Genomic DNA, 24,179 nt, shown 5'->3' with positions numbered 1-24,179 from the left:
TTCAAAGGGACTGGGGGGAATCAGAGGGGCAGGGATTCAGAGCCTGGGCCTCCATGGAATACAGGTAAACATCGGAATTGGGGGATCATTGTCTGAAACTGGAGATGTGGGAACATGGCCATGGGGATATCAGGGTACAGGGGTCTGGACATAGAAGGAGAGGTGGGATAGTGATCGGTAAATGGGGCAGGGATGTAACTATGTGTGCAGGATGTTGGTACCATCTGTCTAGGGTTGGCCAGAGACTAAAAATAAGTAATGGATTTACTTTAGCTAGGTCGCAGATCGGCTGTGTGCTCTGAAGACCTGGATGTCTTTGGCAGTGCCTAATAGTGCTCACTCCTGGGACAATTTGGTCTGATTTCCTCGACAACACCAGGATATCGATTCAACATGAAATAATTGGTGCTATGCAGTCTCATTTTCTGGGAACTACTTACAAGTGATTCATTTAAGTATCAGGACTCAGTGTGTCAAATTAAATTGAAGAGTGACTTGTACAAATAGTTAATCAGAAACATTTGTATGCTTCCTCAATCCTTAATTAACTTGCAAACAAAACTTTAATATGATAAAAATGTTCTATCTCCTTTGAAAATGTACCAAGCCAAGAGCAGGCACACTTCTGCTGATAGTGTGGATAAAAATGTAAGTGCACCATTTTGTTTCTGAGAAAATTATTGTGTAACTGATCTGCATAAATTTTGTACCAAAGTATCACCATGCGTAATTTTCCTTGCTGCTTTCCACTGCTCTCAATTTATATCCATCAAAACATCAAAAGCATAGCTCTGATCCCCAGACAGAATGAATAATGTGTTTTTCCTGTCAGTTTGCAAACAAGATTTTAGATGCAACCGGACTATGATTTTTTTTCATCTCTGAAATCTGCTCTATGTTGTCTCTGTATGTTATTTTTTATGATATTATAATCTGTTTCAAGTAATTTATATATTTCTCAGGAAATAAAAAAATTAATTAAAATGATATGATTCCTCCATCAAGTTCCCTTAACTGTATTAGATTATGTTCAAGAAATGATTTAACTGCATGTCCCTACAGAGTTAATATTGTCCCTGATTACATTTCTAGTAGATTGCAGCATGGAAGCCTAATATGAATAACATATACTGTGCAGGCTCGGAACTGCCTCATGAGAAATTGTAAAATAGGCATGAGATGTTTTGAAACTGAATATTATTTGCTGATCATTATTATCCAATTTGGTTTCAGTCATTTCACTTTGAGAGGAGACAGAAAAATGATCTCAGTGGGAACAGAAAAGGTGCAGTGGATTATAGGTGGCCATTCACAATTGCCATCTTCCCACACCCACCAAAACTGAGATTGCAGAAAAATGCTATTTGCTACAATACAGTGCTACAGTGAGATCTGGTGTGTGTGTGTGTGTGTGTGTGTGTGTGTGTGCGTGCGTGTGTGTCAGCGCGGTGGCTGTGTGTGTGGGGGGGGGGTGTATATGTGTGGAGGATCTGTGTATAGGGCAGGTACTTCTTAACAAGGTCTTGTGAGAGAATCTAGAACTAAAGGTCACTGTTTAAAAATAATGGTTTGCCCCTTTAGACAGAGATGAGGTGAAAACTTTTCTTTCAAAGGATCATGAGCCTTTGGAACTCTCTTCCTTAAAGGGTGGAGTAAGTGGAATCTTTGAATATTTTTAAGGCAGAGTTAGATAGATTCTTGATGACTAAGGGGGTGGGGGAGAGGTTTGAGAGGTTACTGGGGAAGGGCAGGGTTGTCGAGTTAAGGTTACATCAGATGAGCCATGATTTTATTGAGTGTGATGAACTGCAACAATTTGATGGCCTTTTCATCCACATCCTTCATATTTCTAATGTTCTTGAGTAATTGGGTCATGAGAATCTGTACTTCAGTACAGTTCTAAGCCTTATGTAAATGTAATATGAATGTACGTATGTGATATCCAATTCCTTGAATTAAGTTGGTGTAAAGTTTTCAAAAGCAGTCATAGAGCAGCGATTGGGTTTGATCAATACTGTTATTATTTTGCATTGTTAAGACTAACTCTAACCCCTCTCCAGGGTGTCATATGTCACATAAGAGCAATATAAAATTGCAGTTTATCTGTTTGTTGGATAATAGTTTCTAACTGTAACTTTTCAGTGTATTTGTGAGATATTACTAACAAAATACCAGAGCCACTGCCTTTTGGCTTTTGTATTCTCAGCACTTGATGCAATAGAGTTTAATCTAATTGCAATTAATTGAAGATAATTTCTCACTTTATGGTGAAATGCATTCCATCTTTTTTCTCGCAGGGACTGAGTCACATGATATGCCAGCAAGCTTCTTGGGCAGATAATGCTTTTTTTTTATTATTTCAGTCATGAGTCAATCATGCTTCATTTGTTGATACATTGAGCGAAATTTTTCCCAAAATAACAGTGAGGCTAATGGCACAACAGTTTCATGCAAAGAGCAAATGCACCATATTCAGAAATTGCAGTCCAGTTTGCACAGTTCTGCCAAACATGTTGTATCAAATGGCATGAATTTGCAATCCCAGCAGAGTTGATAAGAATTAAATTTACACATAAAGTTAAAAAATTTCAACTGTATGTGTCCCCCCTTGTACAAAAAATTAATTGCTCTGACAAAGAAAATTACGAGTATGGAGTCTCATGCCCTCATGTTCCCATTCTAGTTAGATCTTAAAAATCTTCTACACTTTTTTCCCCTGCAATGAAAATGCAGCTCTTTCAATTTTCAATCCACACCTCTTTAATCTGATCCACCAGCTGCCAGTTTCCAATTTATCCTTCCCACCTTTGACATTACAATGCTCCTCCCTCATCCAGCCATAACACAGGTGTAATAAGGTCAATTGTGCTTGTGCCCCCCCCCCCCTCACCACTCCCCCCCCACCCCATGGCCTCCGACAGGAGTACAGGGCAGCACATTTTTGGTATATTGGGCCTCCAGTACAACTGAAGTTTCTTTCAGACCAACAACTGTGATACTTCCATTCTCTCACTTTTTCTCTCTCTCTTAATCCAATTTATCATATTTAATTTCCTGTAGAACATAGAACAGTACAGTACAGGAACAGGCCTTTGGCCCATGATATCTGTGCTGAGCATGATGCCAAATTAAACTAATCCCTTCTGCCTGCACATAATCTATATCCCTCCGTCCATGCATGTGACTGTCTAAAAGCCTCCTGAATGCCACTATAATCTGTAGTTGATTTGTCATTGAATTCACATTAAGTTACACTTCCTTCCTGGCCTTTTTGCTGTTTATTTTGAAGAATCCTTCAGTCTCGTTGGCCAAGGTACTACCTTCCATGTTTACTAAGGATGCAGATGGCTTCTTTCCTCACTGACTTGCTCTTTCAGCAACATACCACTCAAAAAATGGAAAACCCTGACATACAAGGGAAAGTTCCACCAGCAACAAATATGTTAAATCCACAGCAACAGCAAAATCTGACACGGAGCTTTACTTAATTGTTGGACATTTAGTATGGGGAAGGGCAATTTTCCTTGGTCTTTTCCTCCTAAAAGTTGGGTACAATGCGAGGAATGAACTATTCTGCTGCACAGATATACAATTACAAAACGCTATGTTATTTCAGTATTATGTAACTGAAAAACAATTCTTTCCATGAAATATTAGTAATGGTATTGGTGTTGGCTTACTATTGTCACTTGTACCAAGGTACAGTGAAAAACTTGTCTTGCATACCGTTCGTACAGATCAATTCATTACATAGTGCATTGAGGTAGTACAGGGTAAAAACAATAACAGTACAGAGTAAAGTGTCACAGCTACAGGGAAGTGCATTGCAGGTAGTCAATAAGGTGCAAGGTCATAACAAGGTAGTTTGTGAGGTCAAAGGTCCATCTCATCGTTTAAGGGAACCATTCAATAGTCTTATCACAATGGGATAGAAGCTGTCCTTGAGCCTGGTAATATGTGCCCTCAGGCTCCTGTATCTTCTGCCTGATGGGAGAGGGGAGAAGAGAGAATGACCCGGGTGGGTGGAGTCTTTGATTATGCTGGCTGCTTCATCAAAGCAGCGAGAGGTATAGACAGAGTTGATGGAGGGGAGGCTGGTTTCCATGATGTGCTGGGCTGTGTCCACAACCCTCTGCAGTTTCTTGCAGTCCTAGGCAGAGCAGTTGCCATACCAAGCCGTGATGCGTCCAGATAGGATGCTTTCTATGGTGCGTCGATAAAAGTTGGTGAGTGTTAAAAGGGACATGCCAAATTTCTTTAGCCTCCTGAGGGAGTAGAGGCGCTGGTGAGCTTACTTGGCTGTGGCATCTATGTGGTTGGACCAGGACAGGCTATTGGTGATGTTCACTCCAAGGAACTTGAAGCTGTCAACCCTCTCAACCTCAGCACCATTAATGTAGACAGGTGCATGTACACTGCCCCCTTTCCCGAAGTCAATGACCAGCTCTTTTGTTTTGCTGACGTTGAGGGAAAGGTTGTTGTCATTACACCTTGTCACTAAGCTCTCTATCTCCTTCCTGTACTCCAACTCATCATTATTTGAGATACAGCCTACTACGGTGGTATCATCTGCAAACTTGTAAATGGAGTTAGAGCAGAATCTAGCCACACAGTCATGAGTGTATAGGGAGTAGAATAGAAGGCTGAGGACGCAGCCTTGTGGGGCACCGGTGTTGAGAATAATCGTGCTGGAGGTGTTGCTGCCTATCCTCACTGATTGCAGTCTGTTGGTCAGAAAGTCAAGGATCCAGTTGCAGAGGGAGGTGTTGAGTCCCAGGTCTCGGAGTTTGGTGATGAGTTTGCTTGGAATGAGAGAAAATATGTTAATTTTCCAAATCATTTCTCACACTGCATAAATTTGATTGGATGCTTTTAGGCAGGAATTACCCTTGCACCCTTGATGTGACTTCATGCCCCCATGGTTTTCCATGTTATTCTCCCTTAGAAGCATTGCAGGAGGAAGACCTTGACTGCAGTGCCTAGGACTACTTTGGCTGGCCACACCAGGGACACGTGGACTTCCCAATGCAGTGCAGGACTAGCGTGCTTAGTAGAAAAGTGAATGACATCCTTATGCAGCTCCACCTTCAACTCCTTCACCATGTACTGCTCTGACACCCACCACTACCTGATTGTTGTCTAGATCCCCACCCAGTCCCTGATCTGCCCTCCCCACCATGCACATTCCCCTGAATTGAAAATGCAACTCTCCCAAATTTCATTCCCCACCTCCTTAAACTGGTCCTCTATCTGCCAGCTCCAAAACCATCCTCCCCACCCTTGGACATGCTGAGTTCCAATGCTCCTTTCTCATCTGTTCACAGTTAAGACCTAATCACGTCTGTTGTGCTAACTCCTCAGTTATGGCTTCCGATAAGAATGCTCGGCGGCACATTTTCATTATATTGGGCTTCTGACACAACTGAACATCTCAGCAGGCTAACAACGCAAACAGTTTTGTGTGTCCCACTGGTGTGCCCACCCTTTAGAGTGCAGTAGCATTCTCAATACTTCCTCAGTGGCTTTTCTGAACCATACTTGGATTGACCTAGAGAAGTTCACATTGCAAGTTAAAACAAATCTATGTCATGTGTTAGGTACAGTTCACAGACAAAGCTGGCAACAATAATCACAAAGCTAAAAACAAAAAATGCTGGAAATGCCAGCAGGTCAGACAGCATCTGTAAGAAGGGAAACAGAGTTAGTTTTTCAGGTCAAAAACCCTCCATTAGAAGTGGGGAAAAAAAGAGATAGCAAAGATAATTTTAAATCGCAGAGAATGTATTGGGATTAGGACACAGGCAATATCTGTGATAGGGCAACACCAGGTCAAATGGATTCATGGGGCATTTAGAAGGTGATTATGCTTCTTTGTCTGTGTTATGTTGCTAATAGCATGTCTTTGGGACATGCCTGGCAGGTCAGACTGTACCAACAGAGAGAGACAAAATGAACCAAAATCACAGATGAATGACTTATAGCAGAGATGGCCAGTTCTGATACAAATGGCTAGATCTGATACAGAGAGAAAAAGTGAGTTACCTCAAATTGGAGAATTCAATTTTGAGTCTAAAAGGCTGCAAAGTGCTCAGGCTGAAGATAAAGTGCAATTCCTCATTTATATTTATAACATATAATGCTTCTCCTGAGATATAGATACTTGTTTCCATATCTGGATCTCATTGGACTTTCAATACAACTCTTTTGGGTATTATTGGTCATTGATTAGGAATTCTTCCTTTCCTCATGTCACATACTTTCATCATGCTATCTGAAAGAAGCAGAGCAGTCTCATATTTTAACCAGTGTACTCCTCAGTGTGTCTCTGGAGACACACAGGAAAAGAGAGTTGAGCATCCAGGCTAGAAATGTAACCCATATCTAGTGGGTTTCAGGTTAGGGAAGCAACCTAACTCCTTACACTCCATCACGCAAAGATTTTTTAAAAAATAATCAAATTGACTGGAGGCTGAGGAAGAAATTACTATAATTGGGGATGGATTTTCCCTGATTGCTGTCCATCTCCTTCCCAAAGGAGAGTATGTCTGTTACATGAAGCAGAGGGGTGTGGAATGCACTTTATAATGGTGCTTACTCCTTTCTTTCCATGCATATGAGGTGTTCTTCCATTGACCAAGAAAACGTTAGCTTGGGCTTGATCCTGGAATCACCAAAGGCATTGCTACCCAAGGATCTTTATTATGTTGAGTGTCCATTATTCAATGCTAGTGGCAATCTGCAGCCGTACCAATGGTACCCACAGGAAATACTTTTTACCATTTCCACACTGTTAATATAGTCGTTTTGCTGCTGTTTATCTTCACATCACTCTGCATTTTTTCAGAACTTTGGCAACCTAACACCAGCTGAGCTCTCAGTACTACTTTGAGCACATTTGCGAGATCTTACCCATTGAATGAGTGCATTCTCTAAGTGCTAATGCCACTCATCTGCAACTAACCAGCATCTTGGTGGGCTGTGCATAGGGTGAATATGGTGCCTTAGTGGGATTAGTCATGTCAGGGTTTAGCTCCAAGTGGCAGGGACACCCAATTACTTGATGTGTTTTGTTGGCTTATTTCTGTCTCACTATGGATGGCATCACGACCAACGAAGAGATAGAAATTGTCACAGCCATATGGATAATTATAATACCCTTGAGTACTGTATCTGATGTAGGATTTTACTGATAGATAAGAACAATCCCTATTACAATTACATGCAAACCACAGTCCCATGCAAAATTACCGTGGACACATACATGGATAAAATACTGATAGTTACATGTTAAGGGCACTTCATCAGTTCCAGTCTAAGAACACAAATCCTATGTTTAAAATAATTGTCATTTCAAAATGAATTGATAATTTTCCGTGGTAAATCCTGTCAAAGTCTGCAGGAACATATCCTGTTCCAAGTTCTGTTGCACTGGTCAGCATTCAAATGACTCTCTCCGACATCATCTGGCCGTTTCTTCCTGATTATCTGATGAGATCTGATTACTAATCAATCAGAAGGATAGCCTAACACAGAAACTTCTCTTTCACTTCCTTGTGTAGTCCCTCAAGGCAGAGGCTGCCTAGTATGTGTGTGTGATAGAGTGTATGTGCACAGGTGTACACACACAAATGTGAGGACAGATGCACAATCCCTGACCATGCACTCTATCTCTCACACACACCCACGGAATCTTGCCCACATCCATTTCCTTGGCCCCCTCTGCTGATCCTGTCACAGTTTCTCTCACTGCCTCCCTCAATCCCTCCCTTCTTCTCAGCTCCCTGCCCCTTCACTCACCTCCTTCTGTCTGAGTCCACTTCCCCTTCACTTCCCTCTGAATTTCCTGCAAGTATCCAACAAGAAACAGCCTCATTGACCAGGCCAAAAGATTCAGTACTTTTTTTGTAATAATCCCTCCTGTGCATGTGGTTCCCCATGCTTGGATTTGGCCTGTCAATTCTGCTAGGTACCCACAAAACAACTCACAATGGTTTAGGACAAGCAAGTCTTCTCTGAACATTGTTTTAAAACTTCTATGGAAATTAGCCTGTTCAGGAAATGAAATGTGCAATTGCTGTCAAAGTGTTTAAAAATACAGCAATGTGGCCATTGAATGGTACAACATTGAAAACAGTTTTCATCTTCACTCAAGGTGCTGACTTCTCCAAGATCAAACAATTTCAGGGTCTCACGCACATAACCATTCTGCATGAGTGGAACTTGACAGTGACACTACTTTTTTTTGCAAGTTGAATAGGACCTTTAGAAATAAAATCTGATCCTATCAAACATGACCTCAATACACAGCCACTTCCAGTTGAACATCAAAAGCAATAAACTAACACATTTACTCTCTCTAAACCAGAATAGTAAGATAATTAAATTGCTCTGTACTACCATCCTGGTTTCAATCAACAAAGGGAAGAGGTTCATTGAGGGAAATATGTGATCTCTGTGCTTCAACCGTACCATGAATGAACACATCAAATCATTGTGCTAGCTGTGCAGTTAATTAATTTCATTATGTCAGCAAAGTAAACTATTAAACATTAAACTGTTCATAAAAATGAAAGCAGTTTACCTCAATGACCTGATAAAATAAATGTCATGCTTTTTTATTTCACCTTTTAATAATTTTGAAATACATTACTTCTGCAAACTATGTTCTTAGACTCAGAGCACGGATATAGGCCCTTCAGCCCAATGACTCCATACCGACCACGGTGCCAATTTCCTGTGTTCAGCCCATACCTCTCTAAACCTCGACCCCTCCATGTACCTATCCAAGTGCTTCTTAAATGACACTATTGTACCTGTCTCAACCACTTCCTCTGGCAGCTCATTCCATACACTCACCACTCTCTGTGTAAAAAAAAAGTTGTCCCTCAAGTCCGTTTTAAATCTTTCCCCTCTCACTCAAAAACCATGCCCCTAGTTTTGGACTCCCCTACCCTGGGGAAGAGACTGTTGCCATCCACCTGTATCCATGCCCCTTATAATTTTAAACATTTCTATAAGATCGCCCCTCATTTTCCTACATTCCAAGGAATAAAGACCTAGCCTAGCCAACCTCTCCCTATAACTCAAGCCCTCTAGTCCTGGCAACATACTAATAAATCTTTTCTGCATTCTTTCCAGTTTAATCACATCCTTCCTTTCACAGGGTGACCAGAACTGTACAAAGTACTCCAAGTGCGGCCTCAACAACGTCTTATACAACTGCAACATAATATTCCAACTCCCATACTCAATGCCCTGACTGATGAAGGCCAGTGTGCTAAATGCCTTTTTCACTACCCTTTCTACCTGTAGCGCCACTTTCAACGAACTATGCACTTGTACTCCTAGGTCCCTCTGTTCCATTACACTTCCTACCATTCATTGTATAAGTCCTACGCTGGTTTGACTTTCCAAAATGCATCACCTCACACTTATCTGTATTGAAGTCCATTTGCCACTCCTCAGCCCACTTCCCTAACTGATCAAGATTCCCCTGTAATCTACAATAACCTTCTTCACTCTCAAAAACATCTCCTAATTTCATGTCTTCAACTTGCCCTATTGTGAATGTTTGACATACCTTTAATTTCAGTATAATCCTGATCCTATTGGACTTTCAGTATAACTCTTTTAGTTGTCATTGGTCAATATTCCAGGACAGTTCTAAAGCTGCCAAGAATTTTATCAAAATTTTTCTCCGTGGAAAGAAATGTCTGAGGTGAGAATAACCAAAAACAGAAGTGCATGAAATGTTAAATAAAAAAATACAATGTTATATAACATGAATCTGTTGAAAATCATGTTCTACTTTTTTTAGAAATGTTGACAAATAGATAAAAAAAAATTGCTGTCATTGTTCTGTTTGCTATGTCCTAAATGCATGGTCATAATATGTGGAATTGAGCATCAAAGTAGTGCAAAGGATTCTTGCCTAAAATCATGTTCTGTGCTGGAATTTTGATAATGCTGAAGGATGACTATTCAATTTATTTCCTGTGTTTTTAATGCTTTTATGATGTGCATTGTGGTTTAAATTCTCATTATGAACATTATTTGTTGATACATTAACAACTCTGCATGCAGCTGACTCACTCCCATAGAACAAACAAACTCTTGTTTTCTGATGATTGGAAGGCTGGCATTAAATCTTCAAAACTAATATCTTAATGGAAATTGCATCCATTTTGAAGTCCCATGATTCTTTCAGGTTACCTCTGCGCTGTCTGTTTCCTTCTGCAGTCAGGGTGACACAGACATAGCTTCAGCTCCTCATTGAGGTCTCAGTTATCTTGTATAGAGAGCCAATAGGCATTATATTTTTCCATGATATTGCTGTGGCTTGTGACATAGGTCTTGTTCAAGATGTTTTCTTGAGTTTTTTTTTAAATTATTCTCTGAATAAATGACAGCTCACTGCCAGGAGGCTGTGAATATTTACTTTGTGGCTACCATTGCTGCTACTCTGAAATTAGATGGCACCAGTCATTAGAATCAAAATGAGCTCGTCAACAGTCAGTGGATACTTCCTCTTGTTAAACTAGTGCCTATCACCTTCTTTATTCAAAGACATAGATGAAAACCAGTTGAACTATAATATTAAAGTCAATGAATAATGATTATTGTGCCTCAAACTCAAATGTGTAACCTTGTGTTTGGAAAGCAAGCTCTTTCTAATTATCATCATGGTGTTCACACTGATTTAGTTTTGATAATTTGACTGTTAAACTGTCAAATTCCTGGATTATGATGCATTATTAATAGAACATAGAACATAGACCAATACAGCACTGGTCAGGCTATTTGGCCCACGACGTTGTGCCAATCTTGATGCCGATTTACACTAAATGTCCTCCTCCTGTTTATTCTCCATATCCCTCCATTCCCTTCATATTCATGTGTCTATCTAAAAGCCTCTTAAACTCCACCAAACTGCATGATTCCACTACTACCCTTGGTAACCCATTCCAGGCACCTACCGCTCTCCGCGTAAAAAAAAAATTGCCCCTCACGTCACCTTTAAACTTCCACCCTCTAACCTTAAAAGCATGTCCTCTGGTGTTTGACATTTCTACCCTGGGGAGTAGATTCTGACTATCTACCCTATCTCTGCCTCTCATAATTTTAAAAACCTCTACCCTCAGCCTCCGACACTCTAAGGAGAACAATCCAAGCTTGTCCAACCTGTTCTTTTTGCTCATACCCTTGAATCCAGGCAGCGTCCTGGTAAATCTCTTCTGCACCTTTTCCACAATCTCCACATCCTTCCTATAATGGGGTAACTAGAAATGCACACAATACTCTAAGTGTAGTCTGACTGACATTCCATATAACTGTAGCATGATTTCCTTACCCTTATACTCAACACCCCTACCGGTGAAGGCAAGCAGTCCATGCGCCTTCTTTACCCCTTATCCACTTGCGTAGCCACTTTCAGTGAACTTTAGACCTGGACCCCAAGATCCCTCTGTCCTCAATGCTATTGAGGAGCCTACCATTAACTATATACTTTCTCCTTCCACTTGACCTCCCAAAGTGCAACACATCACACTTGCACAGATTAAACTCCATCTGCTGCTTCTCTGCCCATATCTGTAACTGATCTATATCCCGCTTTAATCTTTGATGGTCCTTTACACTGTCCACAGCTCTGCCAATCTTGGTGTCATCCGCAAACTTGGTAATCCACTCATCTACATTTTTATCCAAGTCATTGATATATATCACAAACAACAGAGGTCCCAGCACTGATCCTTGTGGAACAGTATTGGTCATGGGCCTCCAGCCAGAATAACACCCTTCCACCCCTACTCTCTGTCTTCAATGAGCAAGCCAGTTCCGAATCCAAACTTGCCACTTACCCTGGATCCCATGCATCTTTATCTTCTGAATCAACCTACCATGAGAGACCTTGTCAAATGTCTTACTAAAGTCCATGTCAATAACATCCACTGCCTTACCCTCATCAAGCACCTTTGTCACCTCCTCAAAAAACTCAATCAAGTTTGTAAGACTTGACCTGCCCCACACAAAGCTATGCCGACTGTCCTTAAGCAGGCCCTTCCTTTCCAAATGTGCATAAATTCTATCCCTCAATATCCTCTCCAATAGCTTCCCTACTACTGACAAGCTCCTGTCTTATCCTGTCATAATTTGTCCTTCCCCAATTTAGTACGTTCCTGCCAGATCCAATTTAATCCTTACTCATAACTCTCTTAAAACATAATGAGTTGTGGTCACTATTCCCAAAATGTTCACTCACTATCAGGTCTGTCACCTGGCCTGGCGCATTTCCCAAAACAAGGTCCAGTCCTTTCTCTCCTCTAATTGGACTCTCCACATACTGTTTCAAGAACCTCTCTTGGATACACTGAAGAAATCCTGCCCCATCTAAGCTTCTTGTATTAAGGAAGTTCCAATCAATACTGAGGAAGTTGAAGTCACCCACTATGACAACCCTGTTGCTTCTGCACCTTTCCATAATCTGTCTACATATCTGTTCTTCCACCTCTCGGTGGCTTTTGGGAGGCTTATAGTATAATCCCATCAGTGAAATGGCACCTATCCTATTTCTGAGCTCCACCCAAATTGCCTCTGTGGATGAGCCCTCCAATGTGTCCTCTCTGACATTCTCCCTAATGTAGTGCAACCCCTGCACCTCTTTTACCCCTCTCTGTTATGTTTAAAACAACAAAACCCAGGAACGTTGAGCTGCCAGTCCTGTCCCTCACACAACCAGGTCCCAATAATGGCAACAACATCGTAATTCCATGCACTGATCCAGGCTCTAAGTTCATCCTCCTTACCCATAATACTCCTAGCATTGAAGTAAACACATTTCAGCCTATCAGACCCACCACGTTTATTAGCCTGTTTCCTGCTGTCCTTCCTTTTAATCTTACTTGTCATACCATCTTTCTTGCCCTCAACCCTACCACCTGTGGCCCTGCTGCTGTGGTTCTCATCCCCCCGCCACTCTAGTTTAAACCCCCCGGAGTAGCACCAGCAAACCTCCCAGTGAGGATATTGGTTCCTCTCCAATTCAGATGCAGACCATCTTGTTTGTACAGGTCCCACCTGTCCTGGAAGAGAGCCCAATGATCCATAAATCTGAAGCCCTCCTTCCTGCACCAGCTCCTAAACCACATATTGAACTGCACGATGTATCTATATCTTTCCTCTCTGGCACGTGGCACAGGTAGTAATCCTGAGATTACAACCCTGGAAGTCCTGCTTTTTCTACCTACCTCCCGAAAGTCACTTTGCAGGACCTCATCCCTGCTCCTGCCTATGTCATTGATACAGTGTCTATATGGACCACAGCCTCTGGCTGCTCACCCTCCCCTCTCAGAATGTCCTTTATCCACTGAGAGAATTTCTTGACCCTGGCACCAGGGTGGCAACACACCTTGCTGGAGTCTCGATTGCTGCCCTTACTGTCAAGTTAATATGTATTAATATATTAAGTTAGAAGCATTCCTGAAATAACTGGTTAAAGAACAGACTGTGCAAGACTCATTTATAATCGAGCAAGCAGATTGACCACCATAGTAAAAATGAAATAGTGTCTTTATTAGATTTTTCAATGTTATGGAAAGTTCAAATATATCAGTTAAATGAACAATAGGGATCCCACCAGCTGTAGTAATAAAGTGAATCTTATTTTTAAAAGGTTGATGGGATTTAAGCTCCTTTATATTTCTATTTATAATGTTTTTCTGTTCTTTTTGAAGAACTATTGCTGAAAAATAAATCTGCTCACTCTGAAGTTGCAACATGCTGTCATTCCATAGAACCATAGAACAATATAGCCCAATACAGGACCTTCGGCCCACCATGTTGTGCTGACCTTCAAGCCACACCTAAGACTATCTAACCCCTTCCTCCCACATATCCCTCTATCTTAAATTCCTCCATATGCGTATCTAACAATCTCTTGAACTTGTCCAATGTATCAGCCTCCACCACCAGCCCAGGCAGCGCATTCCATGCACCAACCACTCTCTGGGTGAAAAACCTCCCTCTGACATCTCCGTTGAACTTCCCACCCATTACCTTAAAGCCATGTCCTCTTGTTTTGAGCATTGGTGCCCCGGGAAAGAGGTGCTGGCTGTCCACTCTATCTATTCCTCTCAATATCTTGTATACCTCTGTCATGTCTCCCCTCATCCTCCTTCTTTCCAATGAGAACAGCCCTAGCTCCTTTAGTCTCTCCTCATAGTCCATACTCTCTAATCCAGGCAGCATCCTGGTAAATCTCCTCTGCACCCTTTCCAACCCCTCCACATCGTTCCTATAATGAGGCGACCAGAACTGGACACAGTACTCTAAGTGTGGCCTAACCAGAGTTTTGTAAAGCTGCATCATCACTTTGCAGCTCTTAAACTTGATCCCCCGACTTATGAAAGCTAACATCCCATAAGCTTTCTTAACTACCCTATCTACCTGTGAGGCGATTTTCAGTGATCTGTGGATATGAAACCCCAGATCCCTCTGCTCCTCCACACTGCCCAGAATCCTGCCATTTACCTTGTACTCCACCTTGGAGTTTGTCCTTCCAAAGTGTACTACCTCACACTTCTCTGGATTGAACTCCATCTGCCACTTCTCAGCCCAGCTCTGCATCCTATCAATATCCCTCTGTAAGCTTCGACAGCCCTCCACACTATCCACAACACCACCAATCATTGTGTCATCTGCAAACTTGCTAACCCACCCTTCCACCCCCTCATCTAAGTTGTTAATAAATATCACAAAAAGTAGAGGTCCCAGAACCGATCCCTGTGGGACACCACTAGTCACAGCCCTCCAATCCGAATGCACTCCCTCCACCACAACCCTCTGCTTTCTACAGGCAAGCCAATTCTGAATCCACACTGCCAAGCCTCCCTGGATCCCTTGGCCTCTGACCTTCTGAAGAAGACTACCATGCGGAACCTTGTCAAACACCTCAAGATCCATGCAGACCACATCCACTGCACTACCCTCATCAATCTTCCTGGTCACTTCCTCAAAGAAACCTGTCAGGCTTGTGAGGCAAGATCTTCCTTTCACAAATCCATGCTGGCTGTCCCTAATCAGTCCCTGATTCTCTAAATGCTCATAGATCCTATCTCTTAGAATCCTTTCTAACAGCTTACCCACCACAGACGTAAGGCTCACCGGACTGTAATTCCCTGGCTATCCCTACTACCTTTTTTGAATAAGGGGACAACATTCGCCACCCTCCAATCCTCTGGTACCATCCCTGTGGACAACGAGGACTCAAAGGTCCTAACCAACAGTTCAGCAATCTCCTCCCTTGCCTCACGAAGCAGCCTGGGGAATATTCCGTCAGGCCCCGGGGACTTATCTGTCCTAATATTTTCTAACAACTCCAACACATCCTCTCTCTTAATATCTACATACTCTTGAACATTACCCTCACCAACACTATCCTCAGCATCATCAAGACCCCTCTCCTTGGTGAATACTGAAGAGAAGTATTCATTGAGAACCTCACCCACTTCCACAGCTTCCAGGCACATACTCCCACCTTTGTCTCTAATCAGACCTACCTTTACCCTAGCCAACCTTCTGCTCTTTACGTATGAGAAAAAAGCCTTGGGATTCGCCTTAACTCTACTCGCCAAAGCCTTTTCATGTCCCCTTCTCACTCTCCTCAGCCCTTTCTTAAGTTCCTTCCTTGCTACTCTATATTCCTCACGAGCCCTGTCTAATCCTTGCTGCTTACACCTTATGTATGCTGCCTTCTTCTTCCTAACTAGTTGTTCCACCTCTCTCGTCACCCACGGTTCCTTCACCCTACCATTCCTTCTGTGCCTCACCGGGACAAATTTATCCTTAACATCCTGGAAAAGATCCCTGAACATCGACCGCATCTCCATAGTACATTTCTCTTCAAAAATGTCATCCCAATTTACACTCCTAAGTTCTCGCCTTATAGGCTCATAATTCACCTTTCCCCAGTTAAATATCTTCCCGTCCTCTTTGCTCCTATCCCTGTCCATGACAATTCTAAAGGTTATGGAGCAATGGTCACTGTCCCCCAAATGTTCACCCACCAATAGATCTGTCACCTGTCCCGGTTCATTACCTAAAACTAGATCTAATATGGCATTCCTTCTAGTCGGCCTGTCAACATACTGTGTCAGGAATCCATCCTGGACACACTTAACAAACTGCACCCCGTCTAAACCCTTGGCACTAAGTAGGTGCCAATCAATGTTTGGAAAGTTGAAGTCTCCCATTATAATAACCCTGTTACTTTCGCATCTTTCCAAAAACTGCCTCCCAATCTGCTCCTCAGTATCCCTACTGCTACTGGGGGCCTATAGAATACTCCCAGGAGGGTAACTGCCCCTTTCTTGTTCCTAACTTCCACCCATATTGACTCTAGAGAGGATCTACCCTTTCTGCAGCTGTAACAGTGTCCCTGACCAGTACCTCCTCCTCTTCTCCCCCACTCCCTATCTCTTTTAAAACACTGTAAACCAGGAATATTCAATATCCATTCCTGCCCTGATGTCAGCCATGTCTCTGTAATAGCCACAATATCATAGTCCCATGTACTTATCCAAGCTCTCAGTTCATCTCCTTTATTCCTGATGCTTCTCGCATTTAAGTAAATGCACTTTAGCCCATCCACCTTACTACTTTTATAGCCTGTACTCTGCTTCTGCTTCCTCAAAGCCTATCTACCTGTCAGATCAGACTTTTCCCCATCCCCTTCTTCCTCTGACCTACTCCTCCGGTTCCCTTCCCCCTCGCAATCTAGTTTAAAACCACCTGAACCACCCTAGCAAACCTGGCCGCAAGGATATTGGCCCCCCTCAGGTTCGGATGTAACCCATCCTCTCTGTACAGGTCCCATCTTCCCCAGAAGAGATCCCAATGATCCAAAAATCTAAAACCCTCCCTCCTGCACCAACTTCTCAGCCACGCATTTATTTGCCATCTCCTCCTATTCCTCCCTTCACTATCGCGTGGCACTCGCAGCAATCCTGAGATCGCTACCCTTGAGGTCCTGTTCTTCAGCCTTCTGCCTAGATCCCTAAACTCACTTTTCAGGACCTCAACCCTCTTCCCACCTGTGTCATTGGTACTAACATGAACCACGACTTCTGGCTGTTCTCCCTCCCGCTCTAGAATCCTGTGGACCTGATCAGTGACATCCCGGACCCTGGCACCTGGGAGGCAACATACCATCTGGGATTCATGCTCACTGCCACAGAACCTCCTATCTGTTTCCCTGACTATCGAGTCCCCTTTCACTACTGCCTTCCTCTTCTCCTCCCTTCCCTTCTGAGCAGCAGGACTGGTCCCAGTGCCATAGACCTGGCTACTGCTGCTAGGCCCCGGCAGTTCATCTCCCTCAACAGCCTCCAAAGTGGAAAACTTGTTACTGAGAGCAAGATTCACAAGCAAGATATATATTTTGTTGTCATTTTAAAGAAGGGCATCACTTCGTTTGTGATAGTGTTATACGTAGTAGCATCCATATACCAGTTGGTGGTAGAGAGAGGGGAAGGATGATGCCAATGAGAGATTTTTAACAAGATATATTAGATTCATCATTTAGTATTCTTTTAATCCCTATGATTTATCAGATGAGAGTCCTCGTATGTTACCCATAATAACCTGCAAGTACATTACAAGAAAGGCAAAGTCCCAAGAAATTTTTCTGGTTTTATATGTAAATGATGGAATGAACCTCCAATTTAAGGTGTAGCTAGCCCATTCCCAACAAAAAACAATTGCATGTATTTATAAGAATATTTAGAAAAACCTGGAAATGGGTTCAAACTCGCATAAAGGGAGTTTTAGCTGGGATAGATTGCTCTAGTGATCATTTGTGGCTGAAATTGGCCTGAGCACTTCCATTTGTGATTCACCCATGTGCATCTGATGTTTTCCCAGTGTTGATAACATACCTAATGACATAACAAGTTGTGCACTGCACCTGTCCTCCCTTGCTGACATATAATGGAGCTTTTGGGCATAATACATGACCTTCGCTTCACGGTCACAGATAAGCAAGGAGTACAATACACAGAGAACACTAATCAGATGCTAGTTAAAGGGTCTGCACTGTGATATTGATTTTTTGACTGCAGCATCTGTCAACCTCAGTTTTCAATACTTAGGATAATGGACTCTGCATCACAGGTTGTCTCCTCACTATTCACAGCCTTTATATGTAGATCGTATCTGGTCTGCATGCTGTGATTTCTGACCCCTGATCATCCCACACTTCATAGTGGCATCTGACAGCTCGAGCCTGTTCAGGGTGGATGAAGGGGGTGCCCAGTCTCACAAGAAATCACTGTGTTTCCTTTCCCCAACAGCCCCCTCCCCCATCTCACCAAATTGTCCCTCTCCTCGTTATGCCACTTTACTGTGGTTGCCATGGCCAAAGTACTTAAAGACTGGAGCTCCTGCCAGTGATCAGTGTGACCATGATGTGATAGGTGCAGACTCATTGTGCAGTTCCTGATGGGGACCACACATGCCCCATTTTAGCAAATGATTCTGTGCCCATAATGTCGTAGCGCTGATTTTTTTCCCTTCATTTGTCCAATTTCAAGGATCCAGTTGAGCAATAGTGCTTTACACAGAACGTGTTTAGCATTCCAAAAGTAGATAAAGTCAAATCTTTAGGCACACATGGCTTACCATGATAAAGCTTATCATGCCTCACAAGGAGATATTAGGAGAACTGTAAACAAAATAATTCAAAAATCACTTTGCCCTTGGGCAAACAGGCAGGTTTTGATATGTCCCAGAGGATAAATGAGAGGCAGGGAGGGAATTTCTTAGCTTAGTGCATCAGTAGCTGAAGGCATGAAGGTGAAGTGATGGAGTGATTAAAACTGGGGATGCTCAGGGAGGCAGAATTGGAGCAGCAGAGATATGGAGAGTTGTCAAGATGGAGGACTTGCAAAACTTGGCAGGGGAGAGGCCATAGATGAGGATTTTAAAATGGAGTTGTCATATGACTGAGACCCAGTATGGATCAGTGAATTTTGAATGACCTCATATTTATGGAGGGTACAGTAAAGGAGACTGACCAAGATTGTGTTGGCATAGTTAAGTCTAGAGTAATAGTGATAAGGATGATTGTTTCAGCATCAGTTGAACTGGGGAAGAGCTTGAGCTTGATGTTAGTGTAAATGTCTTCATCATGATACAGATGTATGGTTGAAATCCCATCTCAGGGTCAGCTGTGAAACCAAGGTTGTGAGAGTTCTGGTTTGGTCTCAGCTGGTTTATCAGGAAGTGATGGATATAGTTCATAATTGCTACTGAGTTGGTGATGGTGACTGAAGACAGTTGCCCTGATCTTGTAAGTATTTGGGAGCAAATTCCCGGTCATCCATTATTAGAGATGGACAAAGGAGCAAGCAAGTTGGTGGTGAGATAGAGTTGGGTATTATTCATGTGCATGTGTTTTGAGGTGATGATGCCAAAAAGAAGCAGGTAAATGATAAATAGAAGGGGGTGGGGGGCAAAGAAAAGTCCTTTAGAAACAACAGAAATAATGCTGCAGAAATGGGAAGAGAAAGCACTACAGGTGAAACAAGTGGATCGATAAAAATGGAAACAGACATATACAATCCCAGTCAACTGGAGAACCAGGTCAGATCTGCAGACCTTGTGAAGAAATATTTTGTCACATAAACCAGATGCAATTTGTGATGTGATTTAGAATCTTTCTGGAAATTGTGGCAGAGATGATAGCCTGATTTTGGGGGATAGTCTGGTGGAGGGAGTGGGGTGGGGAAGGGTGTATTCAAAATAATAAAGACTAAGAAACTTGGGTGTGGATTTGGGAATTAGATGTATATACAGTACTTTAGAGAGGAATGGAAGATTGGAGATGGATCAGCTAGCTATTGACAAAGCCAAAGAGACCTAGTGTTGGTTTCTCAGGAAGGTTGTGATGACAGCTGATTAATATTCTGCACATGTCTATATGCCATAGCCTATATTCAAATGCAACACACATTTCCAGCATCTGCAGGCTCTTGTGTGTCTGCCTGTATTCAAATGTAGTTTTCAGCTATTAGTTTTTAGGGGCAGGTTTTGCTATTTTGTCAAGCTGTCATATTTGCCACAAATAAACTATAATTTATAGTTATTGTTCTCTTTTCATTTATTCCTCGCCAAGTTCCCGGTCTTTTTCTCAATCTTCCTTTATTTACTATCTCAGCTGTTGTTAGGGGTTGAGGTCTTTGTCTTCAGCAGTCAGTTGTGAACATTAACTTAACATGATAAAACGTTCCATTACTTTTCAGGACATCAGTTGCACTCATTAGCTGCCCTCCAGTTTCCCTTTGGATCCTTTTCAAACAAAAATGTACATATTAGAAGCCAGAACAATCTTTGGTGCCACTTTGCTTAAATAGCAATTTCAAAATCAATATTTGGCTTTAATTTTTAATCCATAGGGTTGATTTGAATCTGGGAATTGGATGGCAGTGGCACTAAAGTGGACTGCTACTTTCAAGCTCCATTCTCATTATCCTTCCCAGGACATTAACAAATGCAATGCAGACACCCACTTGAATTTGGCAGGAGCCGAGTCAATCTATGCAAATCAGGGAATATTACATTTATTGCAAAATACAAAAAAATACAAAATAATGCTTGTCATTTTGAACTACAAATGGAGAGCCCTAACCAGTGCTCCTTAAAAGTTTACTGCCCAGTAAATACCTCAATAAATTATTTTGACCAGGCTAGGAGAAACAGGACCCTATTTGTGACACTTCTATTTCACTGATGAAATGGAGTAAGGTTTAGATTTGTAATGGTTCAGTCCCCTTTCAGGAAAAAACAAGGTCCTGCCACTTGCCTGTTCTCTGCTAGTAGTTATAATTGGCCATCTGGCTTCTTTAAAGAAGGGGAACATTGGAGAGAATATATTCATTTATAGATGATATTAAAAACACCAGCTTCTCAGCTCAGTAATTAAAATGTTGATATACCAAGTTTTTAATTCGGTGATTTTCCCTCACCCAGAAGCATGGTCCTCTTGAAAATGGTATAGCATACGATATGTATAGCATACTGTAGGTCCTTGTACACATAAATAATGCCTTTTCACCTCAAAAAGTTAAATAAAAAACTTTGTGGTAGATTTTAACCAAACTTCACAAGTGACTTCCTCTCATCAGGCACTGGTTTCCTTTCGGAAATGGGCATGCTGGGAACTGCTCCTCTATCTGGTCTCCAAATATCAGGTAGGGTACCTTGTGTCAAAAGGCACAAACATTTCAAATTGTAAATCTCTTTTGTGATTAATGGCCTGAAAAACTAATGTTTCATTTTCCAACTTATTGATATTTCCACCAGATACTTGTTTCCAGGCTCCATTGGAACATCGAACAGTACAGCACAGAACAGGCCCTTCGGCCCACAATGTTGTACCGACATTGCTATTCCCTCCTACCTACAGAATGCCCATATCCCTCAATTTTACCCAAGCCCCTCTTAAAAGCCCCCAATAAATTTGTCTCCACCGCCCTATCAGGCAACGCATTCCAGGCATCCACCACTCTCTCAGTAAAAAAAACGTACCCCTCACATCCGTTCTGAACCTACCCCCCCCCCTCACCTTAAATGCATGCCCTCTGGAATTGAATCTCTCAATAATGGGATAAAGATATTGCTTGTCCACCCTATCTATGCCCCTCATAATTTTATACACTTCCAACAGATCACCCCTCAGCCTCCGCCGCTCCAGAGAAAAGAGCCCAAGTTTGTCCAGCCTCTCCTGATAGCACATGCCCTCTAATCCAGGCAGCATCCTGGTAAACCTCCTCTGCACCCTTTCTAAAGCCTTGACATCCTTCCTATAGTGAGGTGACCAAAATTGCACGCAATACTCTAAGTGAGGCCTAGGGGCACCTTTCTTGTCCTTTTAACTCTTAAATGATTGTTCTGCAATTATTTCAACTCACTTATTACCCCTCCAGTTCATATCAGCTGGTAGCAGACAGCACAGGAGAACACTGAAAACTGAGAGGAAGTAGTAAAAGTGGACTAACTCTGCTGCCTTATCCTGACCATTAATATTGTGTTATCCTATCGCATTCAAATTGCATTTGATATTCAGACCTCCCACAAATACCATTTTGAATTATTGCTTTGGAAAACTTCCATAAAATTGTGCATTTGACTACTACATCAAGGCAAATTCATTGCAATGCTTAATTATTAAGATCTGCAGTTGGTTTAGTGCAATGACAAAGATGCAAATGTAATCCAGTGGAAAATGACTCACAGCTGATGGATATCTGCAGTAATGCCAGGGAAACTGTACATTGATTTAAAAACAAAATAAATAGTAACTAAGCCAATTATTTAGTGTTTTTTAAAAAACTATGATGAAATGTTCTCATTCGCAATCCAAAAATATCAGAGTAATTGTTTTTATGATGACTTCAGTTATTGAGCTGTAAAACATAATGATTTTGTTGTCTATCAGCTTCTTTCTGTATGACTGCTAACTTGGTATCCCTCTATTCAGTTCAATTCCAGTACCCCTTCAATTCCAGAACTCTAAAAGTAGACAGAGTTAAATGAAAAGCTAAAATAATATCAAACTGAATTCAAGGATAAGTGTTGCTGCTGCATTATCATGAATGGGTTAATATTTGTTACTTAAAATCTTTTTATGCATTCATAACTCTGTGTGATACCAAAATGATTCATTTGCCACCTACAAAGGAAGTTGCAAGAACTGCAGGTGCAATCAAGGAGTTTTTTTTTATCTTGACCCAAGTTTAACCTGAATCTGTTGATAACATGAATTCTGTTGTACTTTCTAAATGTGTGTCTACTACTATACTACTATATGTGCAGCTCTTCGTCTTTTATCTGGCTGCACAAATACATTCAAATCAGTTCATTTTTATTCATTTAGAGGTGGGGTTAGTCTGTACTGTGCCAGCAGAGACTTGCTTGTGCTTGTTTTTCCTTTGAAGAATCAGACAGACTGCCAACGGAAATTGTGAGAGATGTTAAATTCCACAAAATTTTGCTCTCAATTGCTTGAATATTTTAAGAAACGGGTTGAAACTCAACACGTATTCAAATTCTTCTTTCAGTTGTGCAAATTTTATGACACATCTTATGTATATTTAAATTCCTCTTATAATATGGCTTAAGAGTAGTCACATCTTTTGCAATAATTTGAGTTCCCTTCATTATAAGTGTATGACCTGGGTTGTGAACAGTTTGTTTTAACAAAAGTTAGGATCACACATTGGTGCAATATCTGATTTATTTTGACAGTTAATTTACACCTGAAATCATGCTATGTTCAAAGTGGTGTAACTGTGATCTAAGTAGAGAAAAGAAAGATTTAAAATTAATATATTTCCATTTTCTACTTATTTGTTTTGTGGAAAAAGGCTATGTTTTACAGAGTTTCCTTTAAAACGGTCAATTTTAATCATTCAAGAAATTAGGGAGGCAGAATTTGAGGCTTTCAGTTTTATAACTAAATTTGAAATTGATACATTTGCATATTCTTGTAGTTACCATATCTGTGCAGACACAAGTTCCACAGCTGGTGCATGAAGAATCCAAATCTCTGAAAATAAGGCCCAACAACTGTAGTTTCTTTTGAAATGTGAGTTCTGTAAAGTAGGATTTATTAATTACAAGTGCTCCAAACGTTATCTGCACACACTGGGGATAAATTCGTCTTTGTTCGCCAGCACTAAACATGAACATATCATCCAGTGGGTCTATACACCTTTGTATGTTGAGTTCCATGGACTTAAAGGGGGCTTAATGTGCTGAGGTTTGTCTACCCGATGACTGATAAACACATATTGAATTCCGGTGACCAAAGACATAGTTCTGCACTTTTGTATTTATAAAGTTCACCAATAAGCTTAAAGATCTTAGTATCAAACATATTTCCTACACCCCTGTTTTGATCATGTAACTGATAAAATTGATTCCTATAATTTTTTCCATCAAATCACCTATTGAAATGTAAATGTGTGAATGGCATTGTTTTGTTGCTTGATTTTTGTTGTGATGTAAGTTCCATCGATCCTTCCCTCACTTTTTGCAGTATGTCCTCTCCCATCTTTTAGTGGCTGTTCTGAACAAGAATGGCTAATTTAAGATCTCTGCCAATATATCTTTAGAATTAATGTTAA

At 41.4% G+C, this 24,179-nt stretch overlaps 1 protein-coding gene across 3 annotated transcripts in view; it reads left to right on the top strand.

Annotated features, from left to right (window-relative positions):
* The window catches only part of LOC127568094 (protein kinase C epsilon type), a 505,158-nt gene that overhangs the window by 263,818 nt on the left and 217,161 nt on the right, over positions 1–24,179 (top strand). For 2 of the 3 annotated variants that reach the window (XM_052011403.1, XM_052011401.1), the window contains exon 3: positions 21,177–21,242. The exons of the other annotated variant lie outside the window; for it this stretch is intronic. In XM_052011403.1, the coding sequence (XP_051867363.1) occupies positions 21,197–21,242 (46 nt within the window). In that variant the 5' untranslated portion in view covers positions 21,177–21,196. The remainder of the gene's footprint in view (positions 1–21,176; positions 21,243–24,179) is intronic. 3 annotated transcript variants of the gene reach the window in all.

This window comes from Pristis pectinata, chromosome 3 (genome assembly GCF_009764475.1).
Source record: "Pristis pectinata isolate sPriPec2 chromosome 3, sPriPec2.1.pri, whole genome shotgun sequence".
NCBI classification, from domain to species: domain Eukaryota; kingdom Metazoa; phylum Chordata; class Chondrichthyes; order Rhinopristiformes; family Pristidae; genus Pristis; species Pristis pectinata.
This window is presented reverse-complemented; position numbering and strand designations above follow the sequence as displayed.